General features: G+C 41.3%; 1 protein-coding gene across 2 annotated transcripts in view; it reads left to right on the top strand.

Annotated features, from left to right (window-relative positions):
* Positions 1-26,498, top strand: part of Dpy19l1 (dpy-19 like C-mannosyltransferase 1) — a 91,912-nt gene that overhangs the window by 44,524 nt on the left and 20,890 nt on the right. For both annotated transcript variants that reach the window (XM_021172503.2, XM_029481372.1), the window contains exons 8-13: positions 4,685-4,776; positions 7,856-7,955; positions 10,764-10,841; positions 17,855-17,941; positions 19,665-19,724; positions 20,155-20,235. In XM_021172503.2, the coding sequence (XP_021028162.1) occupies positions 4,685-4,776; positions 7,856-7,955; positions 10,764-10,841; positions 17,855-17,941; positions 19,665-19,724; positions 20,155-20,235 (498 nt within the window). The remainder of the gene's footprint in view (positions 1-4,684; positions 4,777-7,855; positions 7,956-10,763; positions 10,842-17,854; positions 17,942-19,664; positions 19,725-20,154; positions 20,236-26,498) is intronic.

The raw sequence follows: 26,498 nt of genomic DNA, 5'->3' as shown, positions 1-26,498 counted from the left end.
ATATATATAAAAAAGCGTTTTGAAAATTTCAAAATTTCACTTTAGAAAAGCAAGTGAAGGTAGATGAAAGTACTGTCTTGAGGGCCATATCTAGTTAATCCTTTAAAACTACCCACAATATATTTACTCATGTCATTTTCTTAAATATACTTATTTTTGTGAACATCAGTATTTAACAAACATTATTCTTTCCTTTCTTACCCATTCAAACCTTCCTGTGTCCCTTCTTATTTATAATATTTAATTACATTGTTGTATCTACATGTGTGTGTGTGTGTGCCTGCATGTGTGTATGTGTCTGTGTCTGTGTGTGTGCATGCACACATAATGAGTCCATTTAGCATTGTTTATATTAGACAAACTACTTGTATGTTCATCTATGCAGGAAACAAGGGACTCTTCCTATTTTAGCAGCTACTGGTCAGATGTTGCACTTCATATCGGGTGGGACCATGTGCACGTCACTTGGTTTGTCAGTATGCTCCTCTCTCTCATCTCAGGCAACCACAGTGTTGAGATTTCTTGGGTGCATTTTCTCTGTCATGTCTAGGAGATACTATTTAGAAGTAGTCAATCCAGGCCTTTGATTCTTCAAGTCTTTCTGTCCCCTCCTCTGTGATTTTCCTTGAGTCTCAGGTGTAGGGGTTGTAGTACAGATCTGTAGGTAGGGGTTGGGTACCCCACAGTCATTCAGCTATGCAGTTGGATCAACTGAGGGTCTCTGTAATAGTCCCCATTTGTTCTGTAAAGGATTGGGGAGAGCTCCACTTACCGTGTTGGCATAAGAATGGGACTTTAGAATAGTTAGAAAATTATATTGCTATAGGAAAATGGCAGCAGTAGGTTTTCTCCTCAGGTCTGTGACCTCTCTAGCATGGGTAGTTAGCTAGATTTATATGATCCACTCCCCCCACCCTGTGGACCAGACTGAGACTAATTTGATAGCTGCTGTTTATACCCTAGACAAAAGTGGCCCTATTGCACTGTTGTGGAGTTTGTTCTCCGAGTCATTGTGGTGACTATGGACTTTTCAGCTGGGTAGGACTGCTGACGGGCTTCTCTTCCTTGACAGACTCTATGTCACTGTGTGATACCATGGAACCAGTCTTCAGGGAGGAGGCTGTCAGTCCAGTTGCATCACAGTTCTCCAAATCTTATGTCCAAAGTTTGTGGGGTCTTTGGCAATAGGTCTACCTTCACAGCCTGGAAGGCAACCAAAGGCAATGGAAATAGATAGCCCATACTGGTTTTGGAGACTCTTTTACTCCTCTGTACCTGTGACTCCAGGGTTTTTTCTTAGGTATTAGGAGTAGTATCATCACCCATGTGGTATAATTGTATCACACATGCACAGACACACATGCGTGCACGTGCACACTCGCGTGCACACACACACGCTTTTATACACACAAACATTAAGTTAGCTTATAAAATGTTTTCCCTGCAGCCTTTGCAAACATCCTTAGTGTTACTCTCCTTGTCTCTGCTCTGTATTCCCATTACTTTCTTTTCAGCACCTGCCTCCTATCATCCTCATCTCTAGAGCTCTTCCTTGCTTCTTTGCACACTTGACTTAGTAAAGAGTTGAGCTAGGATGCACAAGTAAGAGGTGACACAAAGAGGTCTCTGTGGTTTGGTGACCTCACTCAGTGCAGAATTCTGTAGTTCTATTCATTTACCTGCTCATTTCATTTCATCTTCTTTGCAACTGAACAGAGTTCTGTTGTGGATATGTTCTGTACGTTCACGCTCCATCAGTTGAAGGATATTTAGATTGTTTCCATCTCCTGCCTACTTTGACTAGGGCAGCAGAGAGCATGGGTGAGCAGGTGTCTCTGAAGTGGGATATTGAGTCTCTTAGGTATTCTTCACTGGACTAAGATTAAAATACACATCTGCATGATACTAATTACTTATTGGCATGATTGTCTTGCTTATATAAAATTTGGAAAACAATTTTGATAATCTTCCCAGTATTTTTTCATAGCAGGAAGTTATAATATCCTAGTATGCATTAAATGGAACCACTAAAGATTCATTAGCTCACGGTTACTAAACAGATAGATTTATTAACTCTCAGTGCATTTTTAATTGAAAAGTGATAATTATATGATCTGTGTACACATTGTAGATTTATTAGTCAAAATAATTACTAATATTTTGTGCTTAAACATATTAAAAGTATTCTTAGAGCGGTTTTAAATAATCATCTGCTGTTCACTGTGGTTATGCAGTACAGCAGTCCACTAGTTGTGCCTTTGATCTGAATTTTCCTTTTCCCCACACCTTTCTCCTTCCTACCCTGAATCTTAGGAAGCACCAGTTTATTTTTTTCACTTCTCTGAGTATAACTTTTTGTATTTCCTATATAAAGTCATGTTAACCACTTTCATTTACCAATTTTTCTTAAAATTTTTCTAAAAATTGTATTATTTGTGTGTGTGTGTGTGTATGTGTGTAATGTGTGTATGAGAGAGAGAGAGAGAGAGAGAGAGAGAGAGAGAGAGAGAATGTGTGTGAGTGTGAGGTGTGTGTATGTTCATACCACATACTAGAGCCAGGACAGCGTGGAGGAGTTAGTTGGTCCTGGGTAGTGATCTCAGGACTGGGACATTCGCCTTTGCCCGCTGAGCCATCTCAGTAGCTCTTCATGTACCATTTTGCATGTTTGCTTTCTCTTACTATCATGCATTCACCTTTTCAGACAGGCATCGTCTTGTTCCATATAGATATGGGATTTGTGCTTTATAGCATCTTGCCTTAAACACCATGGTACATGTTGCCTAGAAGCTGCTACATCATGATGGCTGACTTTTATACTTAAGAAACTCAGTGACAACATATTGCACACCAAATTCCCACAGTTATTCCAGGCAGTTCCTTTATGCTTTTGTTTTTTAGCTATTATTTTATCTAGACTGCTTCTTCTGGAGTAGTGCTCCATCTGTTCGACAGGATGGGCATTAGAATTTGGGCCGCTGGCTGTTGGGTACAGGCTCCATGATTTGCACCTGTCTGTTTCCTCACCAGTGGGTCTTCACTTGACAGGCTGTGAAGACTGTAGCAGATGATGTATCATTTTCATTGCAGTATATTGAGAGGCTTGTGAGACCAGTTTGCCACTTTATTGGATTTCTTCAGTCAGTCCCAGGGCTCAGGTGGTGGAAGTTAGATTTGTCTGTTGAAAAGATGCTCTTGTTCCTTTGTGTGCTACTAAGTGGTTTGTGTCCTGCTACTTTGAGGTTTAGAATGCCTTGTTTCCTTGAAGCTTGTTACCAAATGCTCATATCCATTGATGATCATTGTCTGAATTATTTATTCTGTTAGCCTTTGAAAGTAGCCATCTCCTGATTCTCTTATTCCATCTATGTTTAATAGTTGGCGTTCTATAAAGACAAATCTTCCCTCTTGCTTTCTTTTACTGTTATTATGTACACATGGGTTCTTTTGTATGTAGTCTGGTCATCATAATTCCTGAAGTTCAAATCACTACAAATTCAATATTTGAAAGCCTTGACTTTAAATGGTACATAATTTACACATATTGATGTTATATACAGTATCTCTTAAGCTGAACAGATTTCTCATTTGTACAAATTATGCAGCCATTCTCTAGAGCAGTGGTTCTCAGCCTTCCAAGGCCATGACACTTTAACACAGATTCTCATGTTGTTGGGACCCCCACAACCATAAAATTATTTTATGAGGTCCCTGTGAAAGATCACAGCCTACAGTTTGAAGACTTCCACTCCAGATTAAGGTACAGAGTTCATTTGGCACTCCTAACTTCCTCAAATGGAAACAAATCCTTTCTCCTTTATTATTGATGGGCTTGGTGTTTTTGAGATTCTGTAGAGTGAAGTCCTACCTTCTGTTTTGAAACAGTGGCTACAGCATGCACAGGAAATAACTTTTTGCATCCTTTCTTCTTGTCTTGTGGCTCTTAAGTTCTTTCCACCCTGTCTTCCAAGATGTTCTCTGAGCGCTAGCAGATGTGGAAGGTTTGTTTAGGGCTGAGCAGGCAACCCTGCATCTACATTCACTGCTGCTCACTGCAGAGGGAAGTGTTTCTGAAACGAAGCATTCACTTCTTTTCATATGCTCTTTCAGTCTTACACTTGCTTTCTGGTACTAAGTGTGCCCCAAGATACAGAACCAACTATTTTCACAGAATCTTGGATCCTTTTGGGGAAAATGGTGTTTCGAGATCACAGTTTGGGCTGTAAGCACTTGCATCTCCCCCAGCACTGAGCACATCTTCATGCTAGAAGAGTCTGCGCTCTTTCAGTTTTTGAAATATATCATGGATTGTTGTAACAAATACTTACCCACCCAGTAGCCCTTCTACTCTCAGGCATATCTCCATAGGAAATACAATTTTACCAAAATTTACCCACACCCCGTGTTTGCCACAGCAGTAGTCACAATACCCAAGATAAAGAATCAATGACAAAGGTTAATTGATGGACAGACGAATAAGGACGGTATGTGCTGTGCGTGTCCTTGGTGTGTGCCTTGACCTGGTGTCTTTTTCCCACTCACTTCCCAGAGTTTATATTTACAGAGAACCCAGCGCTTGTGTGCAGTGCACATGGGAAACATTTGGTGTTTGTTGATCGCCCCCTTCACCCTGTGCTTCTCACAACCGTGAGTAAGTGCAACCTGTGGCCTGTTTGTTTTTCAGTGTACCCGCGTGATGTGGACGCCACCTCTCCGAGAAAGCTTCTCATACCCGTTCCTTGTGCTTCAGATGTTGCTTGTGACTCATATTCTCAGGTAACTTTCATTATTTACTCCTGCTGGGGTTTTATTTTCTCTTAGACCACAAATTAGAGTTTTGTAAATTTTTTTTAAAAGAATGTCTTAATTCTTTAAAATAAAATTGATAAATTAAGATGATCTTGTTATGTTGAGTTAATAAAGATAATTTTAAAGTAATTTTTAAAAATGTAGCTTTAAAGGCCTTTCCTTCATCTGCCCTCTGATATTCTTTTTCTTTTTCTTCTGTGTCCATGGTGTCTGCTCAAGATGAGTAAATCCATGCTTACTTCTAGTTCTTCTATTCCCTGGGCTTTCTCTTTTACCATGTCAGCTGCCAGGGAAGGGAAAAGCTGGCCATCCTGCAGCCTGCCCTGCAGGAGCAGAATTCGTAGAATCCCAGTTGGGAGCACTGACATATGGACTTTGTGTCCTGATGCCTGTTTAGTGTCTGAGTATCCAGATAGTAGCCAGAGAGAGAAACCACCTCCATAGACCAAGGTATGCTAGGAGAATTCCTGCCAGAAATGCAGCATTAAAGTGCGTTTAAGTATTCCCGAGAAAGAATAAGTAGCTTGTCTCTCAGTGGACACATTCCGAGTTTAGACATGCATTATCCTGATACAGAACACCATCATGGAGTAGGGCCCGGGGGTCAAAGCCTGGAGAAATCCGAAGTTGTTTTGGTCTGAGAACTTCATTCAGTGGTCTGGTGAGTTTTGGAGAACAGTGGGGAAGGCTGCTAAGCTAACCCTTTGGGCAGCTTGCCTCTGTACTGCTCTTAGAAGACAGAGGGCCTCTTAGAAGACAGGGCCTTCTTGTCTCGTGTGGTCTCATCAGTCAGGCCTTTCATAGGTCACACTTGTGGTGGCTTTTATATTGTGAGCTTTTTTAAAGTCCACAACCTCCACTCCAGCCTTCCCCTAAGTCAGTGTTGCTTCAGCAACTGCAGATGAGGCACAGCTCTGCACTCTGGGCTCTGCAGTGAGAGAAAGGGCTCTGTGCACTCTGGAGGAAGTGCTACAGTGCAAGCCTCCTCCTGCTCACTTGCAGGAGTATTTCACGTCCATGTGGCAACCATTCTTGGCTTTCCCACTCCATGTGTACAGACACTAGACTGCTCAGGAGCACCTGGGTCCTGTTTCCTGTGTCTGCTCCTGTTAAATCTGATGATGAAGAGTCTCCGATTTTTCTCTCTCCTTCCCTATTTTGGGCTGTGGCTCTGTGGCAGCTGAGAATGAATCGAAGTGGATTGATCCTTTCAAGTTTAATATCTGTGTGGGTCTGAGGTCCTAAGCTGCAGGTTCTGGCAAGGCTGCCTGGGGCCCCTCAGAGAGACCCAGTTTCCCTGACCCATTGTGTGTTGGTTTCTGTTCCATCATGAAAACTGGCAGTGGAGAACTGCCCCTCTCCCCACCCCGAGTTCACTCTGCCCTGCTCTGCTGCCTTTCGTCCACTTCCAAGAGCCATCTGCGTGATTGTGCGGGCTTCATCTGCATACCCAGGAGCCTCTCCCTTGCTTTAGGATGGGCGATTAGAAATATCTTTTTAACAATATTTGTTCATAGTCTCTTTATTTCTTTTTTTTCTTAGATATTTTCTTCATTTATATTTCTAATGCTATCCCCAGAGCTCTTAATCCCACCTGAACATGCCTTCCTGACACACTTTTCTGGGGCTGCTCCTGTAGCTGTGGCCTGCTTGGCTCTGGGTCACTTTGTGAGATTTTCCTCAAGGTTCTTCTGAGGCATGCACCCCTCCCCTCCTCCTCCCCTGTTCCTTAAGGACGGGAATGCTTTAGAAATGAGGTAGGCAATAGGGCTTTTAGTGAGTTGGTTTGTGCAGTTTATTTGAACATGTAGGTTTTATAGAAATTGCTTTCTTCTCTACCACAGTCTGTTGTGTTTTTTTGTTTGTTTGTTTTTGTTTTTCTCTCGATTGGTCCTAGTAATGTTTGTTTTCCATTTCTGCTGTCCAGGGCTAGTGGTATATTGATCATCACCAGCAGGAATTCCTTTTGGCTCTTATCTTCTCTGAGTGTATTCTGTATCTGGCTTCCAGAGTAGTGTTCCTAATTTCCCTTGTCAACTGTAAAATGAAAATTGAGCCTCATTAAAAAGTAGTAGAAAAATGGTTTGTTTTACAGAGTGGCATTTCAGCCCCTTGCCTGTGCCCTATAGTGATAGAAGTAAGTGTTGACCATGGTCCAGCACATACATGTCTGCAGGCAAGCACAGGGCCAAGGCTGACGGTTCACAGAATGGTGCCCTGGTTCCCCTTCCAGGGTGCAGCCGGACGTTGTCGCCTCGTCTACTCCATCGAAAGTGCCAGCTTTCAACTACTTGATTGTTAAGGTTGCCTGGCGCTTAAGGATCCGTGGGTTACACTAGAGCAACAGAGCAGGCTCATTCCTTGGAGGCCGGAAGCTGTCTAGGAAGACAGCTGTGGTGGCGTCCCTCGCTGCCGGCTCCTCACCCCAGTATGCTAGTCTGCACACTCTACTTCTGTGAGGATCATGGCAGGCTGACGGTGGCACACATCCTGTCTTTAAAGGCTGTTCCTGAAATACCACACCCTTAATGGTGGCTCCAGGACACTCCTTCCTTTCCTTCTACTTCTCTTTTCCAAGGGGCCCCTGCAGAAGACTGGCTTCCATGCTGCTTCCTGACACTGGGTCTCACCCTGTGTCCCATCCCTGCAGTGTTCCTCCACACACGGCGTGGCTCATACAATATGTCACTTGTGTCATTTCTCTTAGACATTCTCTTTGCCAACTCATGAATCTGCTGACTCAACATTTTAAGAAGTTTGATTGTAAATTCACAAAAATACAATGTGAAAAAAATAATGACTGTATTTAGCTGGCCTCCCTCCCTCTATTTGGCAGGGCTTCGTGGTTTTGAAGTAATAATAGGTATTTATTTTTTATAGAAAATTATTGTAATTGAGAATCTGAAGGTGTAATTTCTAACCCATTGGTTCATCTTGTGCACAGTTTATGTGAACGCCAGATCATGTTTATGATTCTAATTGGCAGCAGTTTGCAGCTCTGCTGAACTGTTTTGTAGTTAAACCTCCTGGTATCTGTCTTTCCAAGGGCTACAGAGCTTTGCAGGGGGAGTCTGATTGCACTCTGCATCTCCAACGTGCTCTTCATGCTGCCCTGGCAGTTTGCCCAGTTCGTGCTTCTTACTCAGGTAAGGGGGACACATTGTTAAACTTAAGTACTTGGGCTTAGTGAGCTCATTTGTATAAAATCATAACCAAGATTTTGTTTTTATTTTTATTTTTGAGAGTTTTCTATATGAGTGCTGTATAACACCATTCTCCAATCTTCCCTCCAACCTTCCATGTCCACCTTTCACTTTCAGCTCTTCTTTGTTGATGTTACATAGGGCCAGACTGATTCATCTTGTTTCATGAGTCTTAAGTTCTAAGATTTTCTAGGTCTTTCTTATAAAGAAAATTCAGAGTGGAGATGTCTGTAAGATTCATTTAGTAATGGATAGTATTGCTTACTAGGAGAACTCAGGTTTGTATGGATGCTTGTCTATTGTTTTGTAATTGTTAGTGCTGAATGGAGAGCTCGTAGTTAACCCGAGGGACGTCTTAGGTAGAGTGTGTTCCCACTAGGATTAGTTCTAAAAGTATTTTACCAGTGTTCATGCATACATAGTGCGTATTTGCATCAGATCCATCCCCTTCATTCTCTTCCCTTCAATTTCTCCCTACCATATTTTCCTCCCAACTCATGTGCTTGGTGCTCAAGTGCCCTACTCCCAGTGTGCTTTGCACCACGCCCACCCTCTCTGAGTACATTAGTTCTGTCTGTATGTGCATGAGTGTTCGATCATTAATTGGAACAGGAGTAACATCTTGGGGCTCAAATCCCTGAAGAAAACTGACAATTGCCAATCCTCAAATTGGGGTGGGACTTCATGACCCTACCCCCCCAATCCACTGAGGGATTTTGGCTAAGTTCCCTAAATCTTTACATGTAGAATAAACATGCGTGGGACAAGAGAGTGAACAGGCATGGTGCTTGCTCGATGTGGCTGCCCTAATGGTCGGTTATTTATCATCTTGCCATGTATTCCTGCTTCTCGCTTCCAGATTTATACAGCAAGGTAGCCCTCTGAGAGAGGAGGCTTCTGTGGGCTCAAGAGTTTCTGAGTTGCTGTTATTGAAGTTATTCTTTTCACGTTTCTGTAACACTGGTGGGGAGAGGCTTCTAAATCCTCAGATCCTGTGTCTCAGGAATGCAGGCAGATCTGGATTTAAGGTTTAACTATTTACCACCTTCTTAGACAAAGCAAACAGAGAAACAGACAAAAATCCCAGAAAGACAAGGAAAACAAACAAACAACACCTTAATTTTTCTTTCTTTCAGATTAATCTTTGCTCAAGCACAGGGAAGGGAAGTGTGCACTCTCCTTGGTTGGGTTAGCATTACAGGGTAGTGTGTTTAGGCCTCAGTGTCACACCCTGTACCCAGCCAGATGTCAGTAAGGTTAGCAACTTTGTTTTGTTTTATTTTTTGAGACAGAATCTTGGCCTCAAAGTGAGGATGCTCTAGCTCAACTTCTGGGTGCTCACAGCTGCACGGTCCACCAGGCTCTGTTAGTTGCTTTTTTACTATTTAAGAAACAAAAAGGCTAGGAGTTTTTCTTTGTTTACTTTTTAAAAAAACATTTTTTTTTATCTTATCTTTGAGACTTTATCTCCTTTAAATTCTATTTAAATTCATTTTATATCCTTGGAATCCCAAGATTGTTCCCCACAAGTGTGCTGCTCTGCACCAGGAGTGTAAAGGGGGCTTTTAGTTGTTTCCAGGTAGTGGGATAGCCTCTGTTAAGTGGAGAAGTGAGGGATACACAGAAGGGTTTATCCTGCCTCTAGTGGGGCTCACACAGAACAGCACATACCTGCTTACACATCCTGTCATGTTAATCACCTTGCAGTTACCATGGGTACCTGAGGAAAAGAAATCATGTCTTTTTTATTAGTAGACATGTATAAAGGACTTGGAAATAAGAAAACAAAAACAAAACCAAACTTAATGGTTGGATAGGTTGTATGTAAATATTTAGCTGTTATGTAGTTTTTCCATGTTTGTGTGTGAAGAGGTGTAGCATTTAATTTGAATGGTTTGTGTGTGTGTGTGTGTGTGTGTGTGTGTGTGTGAGAGAGAGAGAGAGAGAGAGAGAGAGAGAGAGAGAGNGGTTTGTGTGTGTGTGTGTGTGTGTGTGTGTGTGTGTGAGAGAGAGAGAGAGAGAGAGAGAGAGAGAGAGAGAGAGAGAAGAGTAGAGACACTGTCATAAAAACCCTCTATAGGAGCTGGAGTATCATTTAATCAATGAATTCATCTAAATCTAGAAATTTTAGAATTGTGATAATTCTGAGAATTTTAGAATTCTTTATAAATAACAGAATTCTCTTTAACTGAAAAAAAGTTACTTGTAATATTCTTTCAAATTTGGAACTTGAAATTTGATTGTGACTAGCATGTGACTATTTATTTGAATTATACATAATACTAATAGAGGTGGCAAGCAGGGAGATAAAATGTGTTTTTATATAAATTTTACCTAATTACTTTGTAGTTTACTGTGTCTTCTGTAATTATGTCGTAGTAGTCATGTTATATATTTTCAGGTGTTTGATTGACTAGAGGAATTTTAGTTATATGTGTTGACAATAGGGTTAGGCTGATATTACGATGAGTTCTGTTTTGGGCAATCCATGGAGTAGATATTTCTCTCCATGTGCATTAGGACTGCCGTGATCATATTAGGAGTGTACAAGATCAGTTAATAGTTATTTTCAATAATAAATTGGAGGCAGAAGGAAAGAAAGCTAAACCACTCAATTCATGTGTAAGGATAATTTGAAACAATAAGGTAGTCTTGTCTTTATTCATGTGGCTACTTGTTTTATGTGTGTGTGTGTGTGTGTGTGTGTGTGTATGTTATCTTTATTTTAACATAATTTCTTTTTGATTTCAGATTGCATCACTATTTGCAGTGTATGTCGTGGGATACATTGATACACATAAATTACAGAAGATCATTTATATGCACATGGTAATGAGTTCTGTTGGTTTTTTTTCTTCTGCTTAGTTTGACCTTAATAAACTCCTTATTGAGATCTGATTTGTTTATTTCTGAAACTAGTTTTTAATGTGTTTCTTTAATGTCACTGTCGTTCAAACACTGATGCAGTTGCTTTTGGCTTAACTAGACCACCAAGAAAGTTTTAATTTGGATCTTGTTATCTTATGTACTAAGCTGGGCACAGGGGACATGGAGTGGTGCACTGTCCACCCATGGAGCCTCCTGTTAACGTAAAGTGGAATGGCCACTCACTAGGCTTGTGAGACACACACATGAACAGAACTGCAAGGCACTCAGCATTCATGCTTCTGACCTAGTCCAGTGGGAAACCCGGAGTATAACGCATGTTGGAAAGCCAAAGAACAAAACCAAAATAAAAACCAAAGAACAAAAGCCTAACACAGTAGGGCATATGGGAGCACAAAGCTGGGGAAGAAGATAGAGTCCTGGAGGAGGAAGTGCTCAGCCAGGTAAGGACAAGCGAGACAGAGGGTGGAGGACAGACAAGTGCCATCACGGAGAGCAGCGGTCTAGGTCGGTGGAGCAGCTGGGTGAGGCCTGCAGGGCTGGTTGGTTTCTGCTGGCTGCATGTTTGTGCTTTGATTTGAGAGTGTTTGCCTTCTCTCAGTCACTCTGCCTTTTACACATAAAGGCAGTGTTTTCTTTCTCTGGTGATCTCAGTGTTATTACACTGGACCATAACCGGCTTTTCTTATAGCACACTTAGGGATGTTGGTTTGGTTGGTTCTAGAAGGCTTGTGAATAAAGTTACAGTATTAATGAGCATGAGCCTGCTGTCCTAGCAAAGCATAGCCCGCTCTCACCCCTCCTGGAGGTGACCACTGTCCTCACGGAGCTGTCATCAAGTGATTTCCTTCCATTTTCCTATGTAGGTATTTTGAAGTTGTCCACATATTTATGAACTAGAAACCTAGTTTTTCAGGCTGATGTAAATGACTTTTTTCTGAGGCTGAAATTTTCTCTCAGGTTTCTGGATTTGCATGTTCCTTCCTAGAGTTCAGAAATGTTCGCTGCTGTGTATTTTCTGTAGTATGAACCAATCAGTTTTTTCTGTTTCATTGTTGAAGAACATTGAAGTTTTTGCTGCCACTCTGTCTCTTCATTAACAAATAATGATGTGTAATTTTACTTGGATCTCCTGGGGCAATGTATAGGCATTTATCAGGAGTCTTTATCTAGGGCTCTTCTATGCCGAGGTATTAATATGTTCAACTTTGTAACTGTTAAATCATTTTTCAAATGGTGAAAGTATTTAAGAGAACAAATATGTAATGGCTCACAATATTCCATTTTCTTTAAATATGTTGTCTATTTATATAGAATAGTATAGTGCAGTTATAATTTACATTTTCTCTTTTTTTCCATGAATCAGTACATCTTGGTATGTTTCATCGCCCCCTGTTTTCATTTCTGAGACTTCCTGCTCAAATATATCTGCAAACTCTCTCTTTAGTTAGAGAGAGGTGAGATAGCTGGTTCTGAGTAGTATAATGCACTGTGTTCATTGAGTTCGTTGTGTGGATTGCACCAGGTCAAGCCCACTGTTCTGTGTGGCTGCCTTTCTCACACGCCCTCATCGAGCTTTCACTACTTTTTAGAAGAAATGAACAACAGTGAGTCTGTTATGAAAGCCTTTTTCTGCCTCGATGGTCCATGTGCTAGTCCCTCTTCAGCAAAACGCTTCTATGAATATGAACGTGTCTTTGTTTACTGGTTTTCAGACTGGCATTGATCAAGTGGCAAGCCTATTTTTATTTTTTAGGTAATGGTGACACTGTTTTCTACAGTTATGGTACCATTTCACATTCTCTGCAATAAGTAACATTTATTCTCTGTCTCTAAAGAGGTATTGTAGACAATCTAATGGCAATAGGACCTCCCATTACAATTTTTCTTGTCTTGGTTTTAATTAAGAGATTGTATTTTATAGAGCAGATTTAGGTTTACTGCACAGTTGAACAGGAGTCCCGTCTGTATGACACCCTTAAACTGTGGCTGTCCTGCACCAGCATGGTACTGTTGTCATTGCTGATACACCTGCACTGACAGGTGTTAAGCACCCACTGCCTGGGCTTTGTTGGGGTCCACTCTTGGCACTATGTATTATATAGGACCTGATGGGCGGTGACACATCCTGTGAACAGGTTCACAGTCCTGGAAGCCATCCAGGCCTGCCTCCCTGTGTGTCTAGTAACAGCCGTCTTTGTGTTGTTTTGTCCTCTGCAGAATGCCATGCGTTTGGAGTTAGATAGCTCATAACCTTTTGCAGATAGATCCATGTATTCCATTTACTTAGTCCGGTTAGGTTTAGTCCTCTCATGCCTTGATAGCTCACTTTTTCATAAGTGAGTAGCGTTTTGACCTTTTCCCCTTCCTTTTGTCTATGTCATGGTTTATCCGTTTACCTACGGAGGGGAGGTCTACAGCTCTGTGTAAAGCTGCTGCAGCATTCATTTGCCTGCAGGCTTCTATATAGATTTAAATTTTAAATTCATTTGGATAAATACCAAGGAAAGTTATTGCTGAGTCATAGGGCAGCTGTTTATCTAGTGTTTAGAAAATTGACAAACTATTTTCAATAGTGTCTGTACCATTTTGCATTCCCACCAGAAGAGAGAGGGACAGGGAGGAAAGAAAGTGGGGTATGAGAAAGGAAGGGGGCCTGCAGCTTCTATACCCTCCTCTGAGCCTCTGAGCCAACGTCAGCGGTTCGAGAGGAAGGGTTAGAGGAAGGGTCGCTTATCGTGTTTCTGATTCTGTGTCGTGTTTGTTCAGGTCTTTGCCTTTGTCTTTTAAATTTGGTTGTTCATTTTCTTGTTATTGAGTTTTAATAATTCTTTGTGTTATTTTGGATAATAGTGGTTTAACAGATGGCATCTTTCTCTTCTTTGTTAGCTGGGCACTGGGAATTGACCCAAGAGCCTCATGCGCGGTAGTCGGCTGCTCTCTCACCAGGCTGCAGCCCAGCTCCTCAGATGTACATTTACAAATAGCTTTCCCTTACTCTATGGCTTGTCCTGATTTTGGCATTGACAATCTCAGGGTTGGAATTTTAAGTTACTTTTAAAGTTTTGGTTATTTACGTTATTTGAATATTCTAACCAGGGTTGCATAGTTCTCTTTTTATAGATCTGTATATGTTTGGTCTGTGTGCGTGTCACTGCTTTACATGTCTGCCTGGTGCCTGCAGAGGTCAGAAGAGGGCATTGGGTTCCTTAGAACCAGAGATACAGAAGGTTGTGACCTGCCATGGGAGTGCTGGGAGCCACAGCCGGATCCTTAGCAAAGGTAGCAAGTACTTTTAACCACAAAGCCACAGCTCCAGCCCCAATAGAGACTTTTTATTTTACATATTTGTGTGAGTGAGTGTGTGTGTGCGCACGTGTGTGGTAAACTCGTGCCTAGAGATCTTGTATGTGTTTTGTTGGATCTACCTATAGTCGAGTCGTTCTTGTCAGGTGCTGGCTTAAGTGCCAGTGTTCCTGACTTCAGACTGTTGCTGCTGTGATGGAAGGCAGTTACCTTTGGGCTGTAGCCCACATCTCACCTCCCTGCAGTTCCTTATTAACTCTGACCTTGTTGACTGTTTGAGATCGTCTTCACGGATTGCTGTGTCACCTGCAAAGATAGTTAATTTTTTCCTTTTAATTTTCACATCCTTCCTCACTGTAGGCTGTGGGCTTTTTGAGAAGAAGTAGCAGGAAGCTTAGAGTCAGCTCCTGATCTAGGCAGGAAGCTTCATTATCTTAACTCTGATGTGGGATAACATGGACTTTTGTAAATCTTTGTCAAGTGGGAGGAATTTCTTTGTTATTCTCAGTTTGCTGCAGATTTTTTCCCTGTAAACCATGAATCCATGTTGAATTTGGTCAGATTTTCTTTCCTGTCTTATTCTTCAGATGGTGGGTGGGTAGATGTTAATGCTACTTGCCTGGGGTTCATCCTCTTGCTTGTAGTGTATGAGTCTTTTTATTCATTGTTCAGTTTGATTTGCTCATAATTCATTGAATTGGGGTTTTTTGCATCTATGTTTATGAGAGATGAGCAATGGCTTTATTGCGTGTCATTGTCTGAATTAGAATGACAGTAATCTTGTCCCATGAAGTAAGTTAAAGAGTTTACACAGCTCCCATATTCTAGATGAGCATGTTGAAAGCTAGCATGATTTCTTGCTGAGAACATGATACGCTGGCACATTTCAAAGCAGTGCTATTTTTTCCTTCTGCTGGAAACATAGAAGGATTTTCCACAGTGGTCTTTGCTCTCAGAGTTAAAAATAAATAAATAAAACGTAAGCTTCCCCTCTCAGGACCCACTCAGTAGCCATTACTCCATTACAGTCCAGGTCTCGGCTCCCTGTCTGGGTTGTTTTCATGGGGGTTGGTGCTCCAGTGAGTTGAGTTGCACCCATCTGCCTCCTTTGTTCTGAGGTGGTTTTCCCTGTGATCTTACATCTCTGCCCACCACACATGTTAGTTGGTAGTGTTTTCCTTGTTCCTAAGACCCAGTGACAACTTCCAAGCTCTCGTGTGGTACTCTTCTTATAGAGTCTCTTCATTCTCATTTCTTATGGTGTTGAGCATTTTTGTCATGTAGTTCTTAGTAATATCTGTATCTTTGAAGAAACATCATTTCAAGTTATTAGTTCATCTTTGAATGAAGTTTTTTTTTGTATTGAGTTTTAGGAATTATCATATTTATAATTATGACTATATCCATAAGTTGATGTTTGCTTGACTTTGCTATCCTTTATCCCTTAATGACCATTAAGTTTTAGATGCCAGTCCAACCATTTTTTCTTGTTCTCTGTGCTCATAGTGTCCTACCCAAGAAAATACTGTGAAATCTGACTACAGGAAGCTTTGAGATGTGTACTGTCTTAGCTTTTCTGTTAGGTGTCCATTCTGCTTTGAGTCAGTTTTGTGAATGGCACTAGACAGATAATGGTCCATGTTTATGGGAGAATCTCCTTTCCTAAGCACTGTTTCTCAAGAGGGTTGTCTCCATTGACTGATTTGGAAAAGATCATTGGTCTGATTGGCAGGGCTTTTGCCTGAGCAGGTTCCATGTCATTGGCCTACTTTGACTTGATGCCTGCCGCACAGCGTTCTCAATACTCTGGCTTCTATCAAGTTGGAAACCCAAGTCTGAGTCTGACCACGACCACGGTCCCTTTCACTGTTGCTGGGTCTACCTCATTTCCCAGGAGATTCTGCATGGATTTTTATTTCTGCAAAAGATGCTGGGTTTTCATAGCTATTGCAGCAAATCTGTAGATATCTGGGTGTTCATGTCTTCAACCAGTAAATATGAGCTGTCTTTTCATTATTCATGCTTTAATTGCTTCAATGGCATTTTATGTTTTGTTTTGTTTTTGTATAAATGTTGTCCCTCCAACTAAGCTGACCACTGAGTCTTTTTATTCCTTCTGATGCTGTTGGCCAAAAGATCTGTTTTCTCGATTTCTCCTTTCAGATTGTTTCTTATTGGTATGTGCGTACTTGGCTGGTTCTGAGTTAGTTTTGCATCCTGGTACCGTCCTCCCTCTTAACGATTGCTATCCCTCCTTTAGGCTTTTCTTCATTCCACACTATCTGTGGGCAGAGATGTACCCTTTTGTCTCCAGTTTGCTTTGGATGTTCTCTTTCCTGTCTCTCTAAGTGACACTTTTGTACTGTCCCTGGTAACTGTTCCTTGAGGGAGAGGTTTTAGTTTCTCACTGAGTGTACTGTGGCTTCTTCATGTATGGCATCTATTATGTAAAGGGAGACGTCCTGCCCCGAGTTTGTTCAGTATACTGTAATTGGATAATGCAGAATTATGCTAAGTATCATTCTGTATCAATTGAAATAATTGTAACTTTTCTTTATTCTGAATTTATAGTGTATTGCATTGTTTTTAAATATATTTTTGAAATGAAATCCACACAAATGGACATATATCAAAGGAAAACAAAACTTTTATAATAAAGGATGGGCTTTTCATTTTTAAGGACTTTTTAAATTATAAAGATAAGTCTTGAAGACTTAAAGGAGAGAAATAATAAGTATGACTGACATAAAAATTTAAGCAGTAAGCATAATACAGAAAAAGGACAAAGTTGAAAAGTGAAGTGGGAAAATATAATGTTTGTTTCATACGCAGCTTTGTCCTGTGACACATAAGAAGGACATGAAGGAAAACCACTAATCTAATAGAAAGAACACAGTAAAAATAAGCAGTTCATACTAATACCATATACCTGTGGAAGGCTCTGTCTCATATACACAGCATTTCCCCTAGTATGATGGAACACTTAAAGAAGTAATGTGCAGTATGTGTCAGAGTATGTATCAACAGCAATGCAGTTATTTAGTTTAGGGGAGAGTAAACTGATACAATCTGTTTGTATTACAATTTGCCAGTATTTTGTCTTTTGTTTTTGAAATAACTGCATCTTGGTCCATCAGGTTTTCTTGAGGTGGGTTATCTATCTGTAGCAATGTATTGCCATGTACATAAGATGCATCTGACAGGTCCTTGTCATTTGTGCCAAGGATGAGGAAAACAGAATAGAAGCAAAAGGCAGTTAGGTGTTGGGCAGTACTAGGGGCAGTTTCAATAAGCTGCAGCTCATGTGTAGAGTGGCTTCGGTTTTTTCCAGTCGTTAATAGTGAATTAGATTGATTTAGATTGATACAAGAAGCTTCTCTCAGCATGTTAATAGTCAAAGCAAGAGAGGATACTATGGTTGGGTGGCCACTTGGGACTTAGGAGTGAAGTATAAACTAATTTCTTTATGTCAGTGGCTGGTGATGGCCATCGTGGAGCATGGGCGTGGGATGTAGAGTGAGCTGGGTTTGCCTGGCAGCCCTCTTTGAGTGCTCCAGCTTCCTTCCACCATGGGAGCAGACAACTTGAAACTGAAAGCTCTGTTCTTTCTTTGGGTCTGTGTGTAACTGCCTTTCTTTTGGATTTTGCAGATTTCTCTTGTGCTTTGTTTTGTGTTGATGTTTGGGAACTCGATGTTACTAACATCTTATTATGCATCGTCTTTGGTAATTGTTTGGGTAAGTATTCCTTTGGCTGCTTTTTTTAAAAAAATAATTTTATATATGTATACAATGATGTGTGATCATGGATATTCCCCTATATACTCTCAGATCTCTGTCCCAGCTTCACCTAACCCGCCCACTCCTTGGTAACTCATTATTTTCAGTTGATCTGTCTTTGGCTGCTTTAGAAACAAATAGTTTCCATTTCTTTATCACTGGCTTGGGACTCGTGAGTAGCTTCTGCAGGGTTATATGAAGTATCTATCAACTTTATCTCTACCTGACAGAGTGATGAAGTTCTCACTTGGAAAGCAGAGAAAATAAGACTCACGGAAGTCACTGTGAGAATGCTCAGAGCCCGCCTCCCCGTGGTTCAGCCACTAGCTGCTCTCTTGCTCCCTCAGCCTTCCTTAGCTCCTGCTTTGTTCATGAGCTCATTGTCGGAGGTTTCTGTGCTTCTTAATTTTTCTTTTCATCTTTTCAGTCTAAGTATAAAAGTCTTGTTAAATTTGGTGGCGCACGCCTTTAATCCCAGCACTCGGGAGGCAGAGGCAGCTGGATTTCTGAGTTCGAGGCCAGCCTGGTCTACAAAGTGAGTTCCAGGACAGCTAGGGCTACACAGAGAAACCCTGTCTCGAAAAACAAAAACAAAAACAAAACAAAACAAAAAAAAAAACAAATTTAGACTCCTGTGCACTTTAGAAACTGGCTTTGATCCATGGGCTTTAGTGTTATAGTGTTTAACAAACCTTACCTGAATACATGTACCTTCGCAGAGCATGTGCCTTAGACTCACGCATGCGCACATTTGCTCATTGGGCTCCCCATCTGAGCGCTTCCTGCCTTTTGAGGCACGTCTTTTCATTCATCTGATTCTAGAACCTATTAATAAATTAGGAGTCTTAAGCTCCTGTCTCACAAGTTGCTACTTTATACCATTTCCAAGAAATGCGCCTTTTCCAGCCGGAGGCGCTGCCTGTCCTCTCCGGCTGAAGCGCGTTTAGCCACAGCCATAGGCTTGTGCTGAAGCCACTTTCAACCCTAAACTCAGCCTTGCTGTCATTGCACCCAGGATTAAGATTGTCAGATTTTAAAAAATATGTATATATTTGCGAAGTTTGAAATATGTTTTTCTCTCTAGAGGTAATATAGTGTAGGATTCATGTACCTGGAAAGACTTAACACAGAAATATTTTGTTAATATAGTAAAATCTCATCAGGTAAGTCAGGAACTTTTAGCTTAAAGGGAACCTTATGAGCTACTTAAAATTTGAAATTGTTACATACCTCTTTGTAGGCAAACCATATATAAAATAGCGAACTTCATCTTTTATATATGCTGATTTTCTTTCAATTTTACAAACTCACTGAAAGTAGGGGTTTTTAGCCTTACTTTTTAAAAGAGATGCTTTGAGATCAGTAACTAACTGCATATATGGACAGGGGGTGGGTGATAATCGTGAAAACTCCACAAAACAAAGCAAAAGGCATGGCTGTGGGAAAGAAATTTGTAAACAGAAGGTATGGGGGCTGAGGATCTTCGATGAGAGAGTAATTAGGATGTATCTTATACATGTGTCAAAATGTCAAATGACTAATTAATAAATCAGTCATGCTTTGAATTTTAATTCTTAATTATTCAGAATTAATATCAAAATATCTTAATTCTTAATCAAAATTCTTAATTATTCAGAATATTATTACTTGGGCTTCTGATGTTCATTTGTGTTATATTTAGGGCATGCTGGCAATGAAGCCCCAGTTCCTAAGAATGAATGTATCTGAACTCAGCTTATGGGTAAGCAGAAACTGAGGCATTCTTTTTTCTTTTCCAAAAGATAACATTGCTTTTATGCTTTACAGTGGAGGGGCTCAATATGTGAAGAGTCTCTGGGTTTAGTAGTCCACTGAAGTTTTATTTTTTTACCTCATGTTTCTTCTGAGGAGCAACCATGTGTGACCCCACCATAGGAGTTAAGCAGTTCTTGTTTAGATCTCTGATAGACATAAATACAGTTAGCTAGAAATGTCATATGTTTTCAGTCTTATTTTTTGTTATAATAACCCTTGGTATCAGAGCAATAGGCATTTCCCCTTGGAGATTAAGATATTGCTTATGTGGGAATAAAGCATTTGTTCTCCTCAGTTCACCAGACTTCAGAAGGCGGGAGCAAAGCTGGCGTTTTGTTTTGTTTTGTTTTGTTTTGTTTTGACTTTTTCTTTTGCAGGTTATCCAAGGGTGTGGCTGGTTGTTTGGAACTGTTATACTCAAGTCTGTGACTTCCAGGATCTTTGGCATTGCAGATGATGTAAGTATATTTTTGCTTAAAATTGAAAGACTTGAAAATAATCCAATAGGCAGAGAATAAATTAATGGAATTATTAGAATATCATTACTTAAACTAGATTTCAAGGTGTGAAGTATATATTATTTTCTCTCTTCAGTGAAAGAAAGTAAATAAGAAATGTGTTGATGTATATAGTTTTTAAGACAGAATTAAAACAGTCCTCCTTTCAGTATATTTCTTCGTCACAAAGATGTAAAAATGTAAAGCAGGAACTCTGGAGATTAAGATTTGAGGTCTGTGCAGCCATTCAATAACTTCTTTACAGTCTCCTTTTAAAACCAATGGGGCAGTATCTTCAAAATCATGGGCTGACTCTGCCCTTCTCATCTCTGTGGTCAGTGTAAGTGTGGGATGTTTGCTGCTGTTCATAGTGAGAGCTGTGTTAGACTTAAGAGATTTTGTTTTGTTAGGGTGGGGCTGAGAACGAAATGATAACATTTCTGTAATTGCTTCTGCTGGAATTGAAGGGTATCCTGGGACTTGGAAGCCCAGGAACCACACAGCCCTGAGAGGAAGCCTCCTCATCAGAGGCATTGCAGCTCCCAGGGGAGGGATCCCCGCTGAGCTGAGGAGACCAGGAGACTCAGACTCGGTCCTTCTCTTTGCTGCTTCTTTTCTTATGGCTTCTTCTGATAGAGTCACAGCAGGTAGGAAATGTCAGGAAAGAGATTTATTGGAGGGTCCAGGGTTTGGAGGGATGCATCCAGGGATGGCTGGGCTGCCCTTTGCTCTTGGGAGTGGATAGCAGGCAACTGGACAAAGGGACAGTGCTTATATAGAATTTCTGAGGGGGCAGAGCTTCTCAGGGGAGAGATTTCCGAAGGGAGGGTTGGTGGGATTTCAAGTACTGAGCCTGAAGGAGCTCAGGGATTGGTGGGTGTTTTGTGGAAAGCTCAGCGATTGGTGGGTTTTCTGCCTCAGGTATTGGTGGGGTTTTTTTTTTCACACCCCTTTTCCCTGAATTGGGCCCATGAGTTAGTGTAGGAAGCCCTTCCCCACTGCAGCTCTTGCGGAGGCGCCATCTCTGTGGGGCTGCTGGGGGGTGGTGGGTGGCGAGGCTGAAGAGAGGTGCTGCCAGTGTGGACAGCTCCTGTGAGCTAGGTGCTGCAGTGATGTTTCATAAAGCCGTAGATTGAGGCAAGAAAGAAGGTGTTGCACCTCGGATAGCTCCTCACGCCCGCAGTAGGCTGAGGCTGGAAAGGTGTCTCCTGGGTAGACAGCTCCTGGGGGGCAGCTCTCCCTGAGGCAGGAAAGGCAGGGTACCATCATGGACAGCTCCTAAACTCCTGTGAGGGCTTGCAAGCGGAGGAGATGGTGTGGTGCCACCATTTTGACAGGAGCCGCCGTTTTGGACAGCCTCCATTTGGACATTTGTTCTGTGGGAACTTTTGCTGCAGTAGCCATAGGCTGGAGCAGGAAGGAGGAGCCTGCTACAGTTTGATGGCTTTTGTAGGCTAGCGGCTCCTGTGTGCCACAAAGGGACTATAATTTCTGTTTTATTAAGGATTCTTATGAATGGTTGCTTATTTATTTGCGTTGTGTTATCATGGTGCTTGTGTGGGTGCCTGTGGATGAGCAGAGTCGGACATGAGGTATTCTGTTCTATCACTCTACCTTAGTGTCTTGAGACAGTGTCTCCCATTGAACCTTTAGCTAGACTAGTTCAGCAAGCCCCAGTGATCCTCTTGTCTCACCCCTGACAATGCTAGACTTATACACATGCTAGTCTCATGCTTTGGCAGTGAGTGCCAATGTAACTCCCTCCTTGAGCTATTCCCTAGCCTCACTTTGCTTACTTGATTTTTTGATGTTGTGATCAGCACATTCTCAACTAGGGGCTTCCCAACAATTATAATAATACAAAAGATAACGAAGGCTATGACAAAACAGTAGTAAGTTTGGGATGTGTCAGGAGCACACAGAAGGAGAATCAGGAGGCATGTGTGCCGATGAGAGGAGAGGGGTGATGGATTCAGCTTGGATGTAGAGGGTGGGAAGGAAGGCAGTAAAATGGCTCCAGCCTCATGTGTGTGGACTTTGTTTCCTTTTTCTTGGGGCACAAACTAATTAAGACATATTCAGATTGAAGGCACTAGTAACATATCTGTTGTAGCCTTCAGTGTAGATTTCTGCACAAGAGATGACCTAAGCCTGGTGAGTGTCCCTAGAACTATGACAGTGAGCTGTGACAGCAAGGCCTACAGCATCCTTAGGTGCTGTTGCTAAGGAAGCACGTGCCAGGTACCCAGTTTTGGAGAGGGCTGTGTCTTTCCTCGTCCATTCATTGTCCTTTTGGAGAAACCTGCACCGGCACCTGTGCCTGCTCATGTAGCTATCTGTTCTCTCTGATAAGCTCCAAGATGTGAGGCTTCAAGTATAAGTTTTAAGTAGGTCTCATTTTTCCAGTAACAAATTCTGTAGCTTTCCAAACCAACAACAAAACAACCAAACAAACAAAAACAAACAAACAAACAGACAGACAAAAACACACTTGTACTTCCCAATACATTCTTTTCAGCAGTTTTATGGTTCCTTAGATTTGAATGGCCATGTCTGACCTGTGAGATCTTATAAAATTTACCTAAATGAAAGGATTTTTCTCAGGATAGCATGCAGTCAGTGCTCAACAAGCTTTAGTTGGTGTTGCCATGGTTATTATTGTTGTGATTTATCATTATTGTGTACACACACACACACACACACACACACACACCATTATTTTCTCCATGGATCCACTGATGTGTCCTTAGTTTGCTAGGTTGGCTTAGGTTGGGGGATAGTGCTGCAGTGCATTAAGCTATGACTAACTCTTCATTACTTAATTACTTAATTTTCAATGGTGGTTCTAGAGATTGCAATGCATATCTTAATTTGAAAGAATCTACTTAGGTTAATGTTGGCTTAATTCAGTTTAAATCTATAATGCCCCCATTTTAGAATCTTTCTCCTTCCTCTCCTTTTCACTATTATGCCATACATTGACCTTGTGTATTCGTGCCAACAGCATGAGTTCAGATTATTGCTCTATGCACTCTTATCTTAAACAAAAAGAACAAGGGGGTCACTGCCTTTTGTATTTATGATTATTTTCACCATTTTTTTTGTGTGTTTCTTCCTGTATTTGAGGAGGCTTTTTCTTTTTAACCTAGATGACTCTATTTTATAACTTTTAATAGCCAGGTCTCTTAGCAATGGGTCTGTGAGGTTTTGGTTTTATTCCAGTGTTTGATTTTGGTTGTTGTGGTTATTTTTTCTCATTTTGCCAGTTACAGAATTATCTGTTGGTTGTAACTTCTGAAAAACTTCTGGCCTTTATTATTCCTAAGAAGCCAATCAACATTATTCAATAAATATTGATAAAGTTTCCAGTCTTTTTGCCTTCTGTTCCTTTTTGCCTGTTCATACCACCTTCTTCTCCATCGATTCTGGGTTTGTAGAAAGCATGACTTCTGTTGGAATGCTCTTGTCTGTCCTTCAGGGGCGTGGGGATGTCCCCATCCCTTAGACGGTTGTCTCATCTCTAGGTTCTCGAGGTAGCATTTATACCTACTTTGCCCACCTCTGTTTGTGTCACACGGGTTACACTTTAGGCTCTGGCAGGATAGCTTCCGTCTTTCATTTCCTGCTGGTGCTGATCATGGTATTTCCAATATGTTTCAAATCACGTTTCGAAACTGGTTCCATTGTCCTCAAAGAGAATGAGCATTGACCCAGCAAACTAGAGCATCCATGGTGGCGTTGATAGTGGATGGAACACTTAGGTGGGAGTGCCACCGACTCCCATTTCTTTAAGTAAAGTTTGTTTTAATCAGTAAATACAACTAGGTGGCTCTTAGATTAGGAGGCTGTGACATGGTTGTTTGTGACATTTTTGTCTGGTTTTGTAGTTGCCTTGGGGGAGGGAATTTCTGACTCTTATCCAGAAGTCCCCACATTCACTGGCTTCCTAACTAACTCATGGTTGCACTTCCCAAGCAAACCTCGCTTGTTCATTGTGCTATTCTTTCTGTTAGTACTGGGTTTAGCTAGCTAGTAGTTTAAGCGTATTTGCCTTTAATCATGAAAGTATAAGGTTTTTTCTTTACCTGTAATGACTTTGTCTGATTGTAATGATTTGGGTTTCAGGATAGTGGTAGCTTCCCACATTTTTGAAGACAGAGAACGTTTGGGTAGAGCTGGCATTTCCCTTTAATTGTAGCCAGCGCTCAGGATCTTCTCTCTGTGGAGATTTTTCAGTGCAAACTCAATGTGGTCATCTGACTGGAGCACATGCCTTCAGGACCTTTGCCCATTCTTTGTCTGCCACCAAGGGAGTGTGCTTTAGAAGGGGGATTGTTGAACCAGCTAGCTGAAGCTGCATGTGCAAATTTTACATATGTACATATTAGGGAAGTGGTCCTTTATTATTAAAACAATTATGTTTCCAACTTCTCTAACTTGTTTAGCATATACAGTATTGTGTGTGGAAACTTTGGTACATTGTGGAATAGTAAAAAGCAGCCTGTCCTTGGATACCTTTGTTGTTTAGTGAGGAGTGCTCTTCATGTCCACCTTTGCATTTAGCAGTGGAAAAGGGGTCGCTCATGACAGTCACCTGCTGTGCAACAGGTCTGCTGAGCTTTTCCTACCAGCTATAGTTATATACTCTCTGACCTCCTCTCCCCCACCTCTTTCTTGCCAAGCCATTTTAACCACACTCTTCTGTTGAGATTAACTTCTATAGAGTCCATTTGCAAGACTGAGCATGTAGGAAAATGCTCGGCCTCTTTGCTTTTACCACTCTGATTTTCTAGGAAGTTTGTCTGAATTATTCCTGTAAGTAGTGCTTTTTGTATCCTTTCTAATTGTCATTTTGTAACTTTCTGCATGACCTAAAGGTTATTAAATTATGGTTTATTTATTTTCCATCAAAAGGATTCCTAAAGTTATTCCTAACTATTTTCTAGTTTTACTGCATTTATGATTAGAAAAAAATTTTATGAAATTTTAAGATACTGTTTTTACTTGGTGTGTGTGTGTGTGCGCACATAGACTTAGGTTTTTTAAATTTGCTTAAAGTGTGTATGCTCTTTCAATAAAGTTGATAGTCTTTATTTATGGATTGTCCTAATGTCTGCTCTGTTTTAGCTTCCCTTGCTCCTGGAGTAGTGCTTATCATTTCTAGTGAATATTGTCAGCTGACCTCTCTCTCCTGCAGTTGTCATTTCCCAGCCATACATCTGAAGCCATGCTAGGCATGTGTGGAAGGGGAGGTTGGAGTTCTCTCCTTTTGGCTTCTGGGACTACAGCCTCCATTGGTTTGCACAAGACGTGCCCTTAAATGAATCTCACTGGTCCTTGAACTTGATTTTATGAGATGCTGCAGTTGCTACCCAAGGTTTTTCTTTCAGACTTCTGTTGTTTATTTTCCTTTATGCTTTCCTGTGAAGTTTGTCTTTTGTAGGCAGCATGGTGGGGTGTTTGTTCTCTTAAGCCAGCCTGAGTATCTGTCCTGTAGCTCTTTGTGTATGTGGCACTTGCCTTTTGCTAGGACATTCTCTCTGGGATTTGTTTCAAGGTCATTCATATAACTCCCTTCTGGCTTCATGGATCTACCAGCTGCCTCTCTCTCTCTCTCTCTCTCTCTCTCTCTCTCTCTCTCTCTCTCTGTCTCTGTCTCTCTCTGACAGCTTGTATGTCATCACTTCCCATCATTCTTTGTGCCTGTTGTGTAGTGCCCTTAGGTATAATTGACTCTCTTTTTCTAATCTTTGTTGTTTTAGGGAATAATTAACTTGGAAGTTAAGTGAATGCCTTGTGTCTGTGAGTCTTCCTCTTCTTGTTTATAAAATGAAAGTGGTTGCTTGCCCCATCCCTTCTGGGGGGAGCTGAACGTGACTGCACACATGCCCATGCTGATAGTCAGACAGAGGTGCCTTTTATACCACTTCCTCCCATGTCTTCTACCTTCAAACAGTCTTCTAAGGCCCTTCCCAGAATTTGGACTCAGCCTTCTCTCTGTGCTCCAGACCTGGATTCCTGTGTGCTGGACAGAAATCTGTATGAGTGCCTGCTGGAACTCTCTGCCTCCTGGTAGAGAGCAAGGTGGGGGCCAGGAAGCCTGTTTTATCAGATGTAGTAGAAAATCAGATGTGAGCAGAAAACCTCTGGGGTAAATGCCTTGAGCATTGCTGAGTGGGCAGCAGTGGACATGGGTAAGGAGCAGAACAGGGGACACAGCTGTG

This window comes from Mus caroli, chromosome 9, assembly GCF_900094665.2.
Source record: "Mus caroli chromosome 9, CAROLI_EIJ_v1.1, whole genome shotgun sequence".
In the NCBI taxonomy this organism is placed as follows: Eukaryota; Metazoa; Chordata; class Mammalia; order Rodentia; family Muridae; genus Mus; species Mus caroli.
Note: the sequence above shows the minus strand (reverse complement) of the source record. Positions and strands in the feature narration are given on the sequence as shown.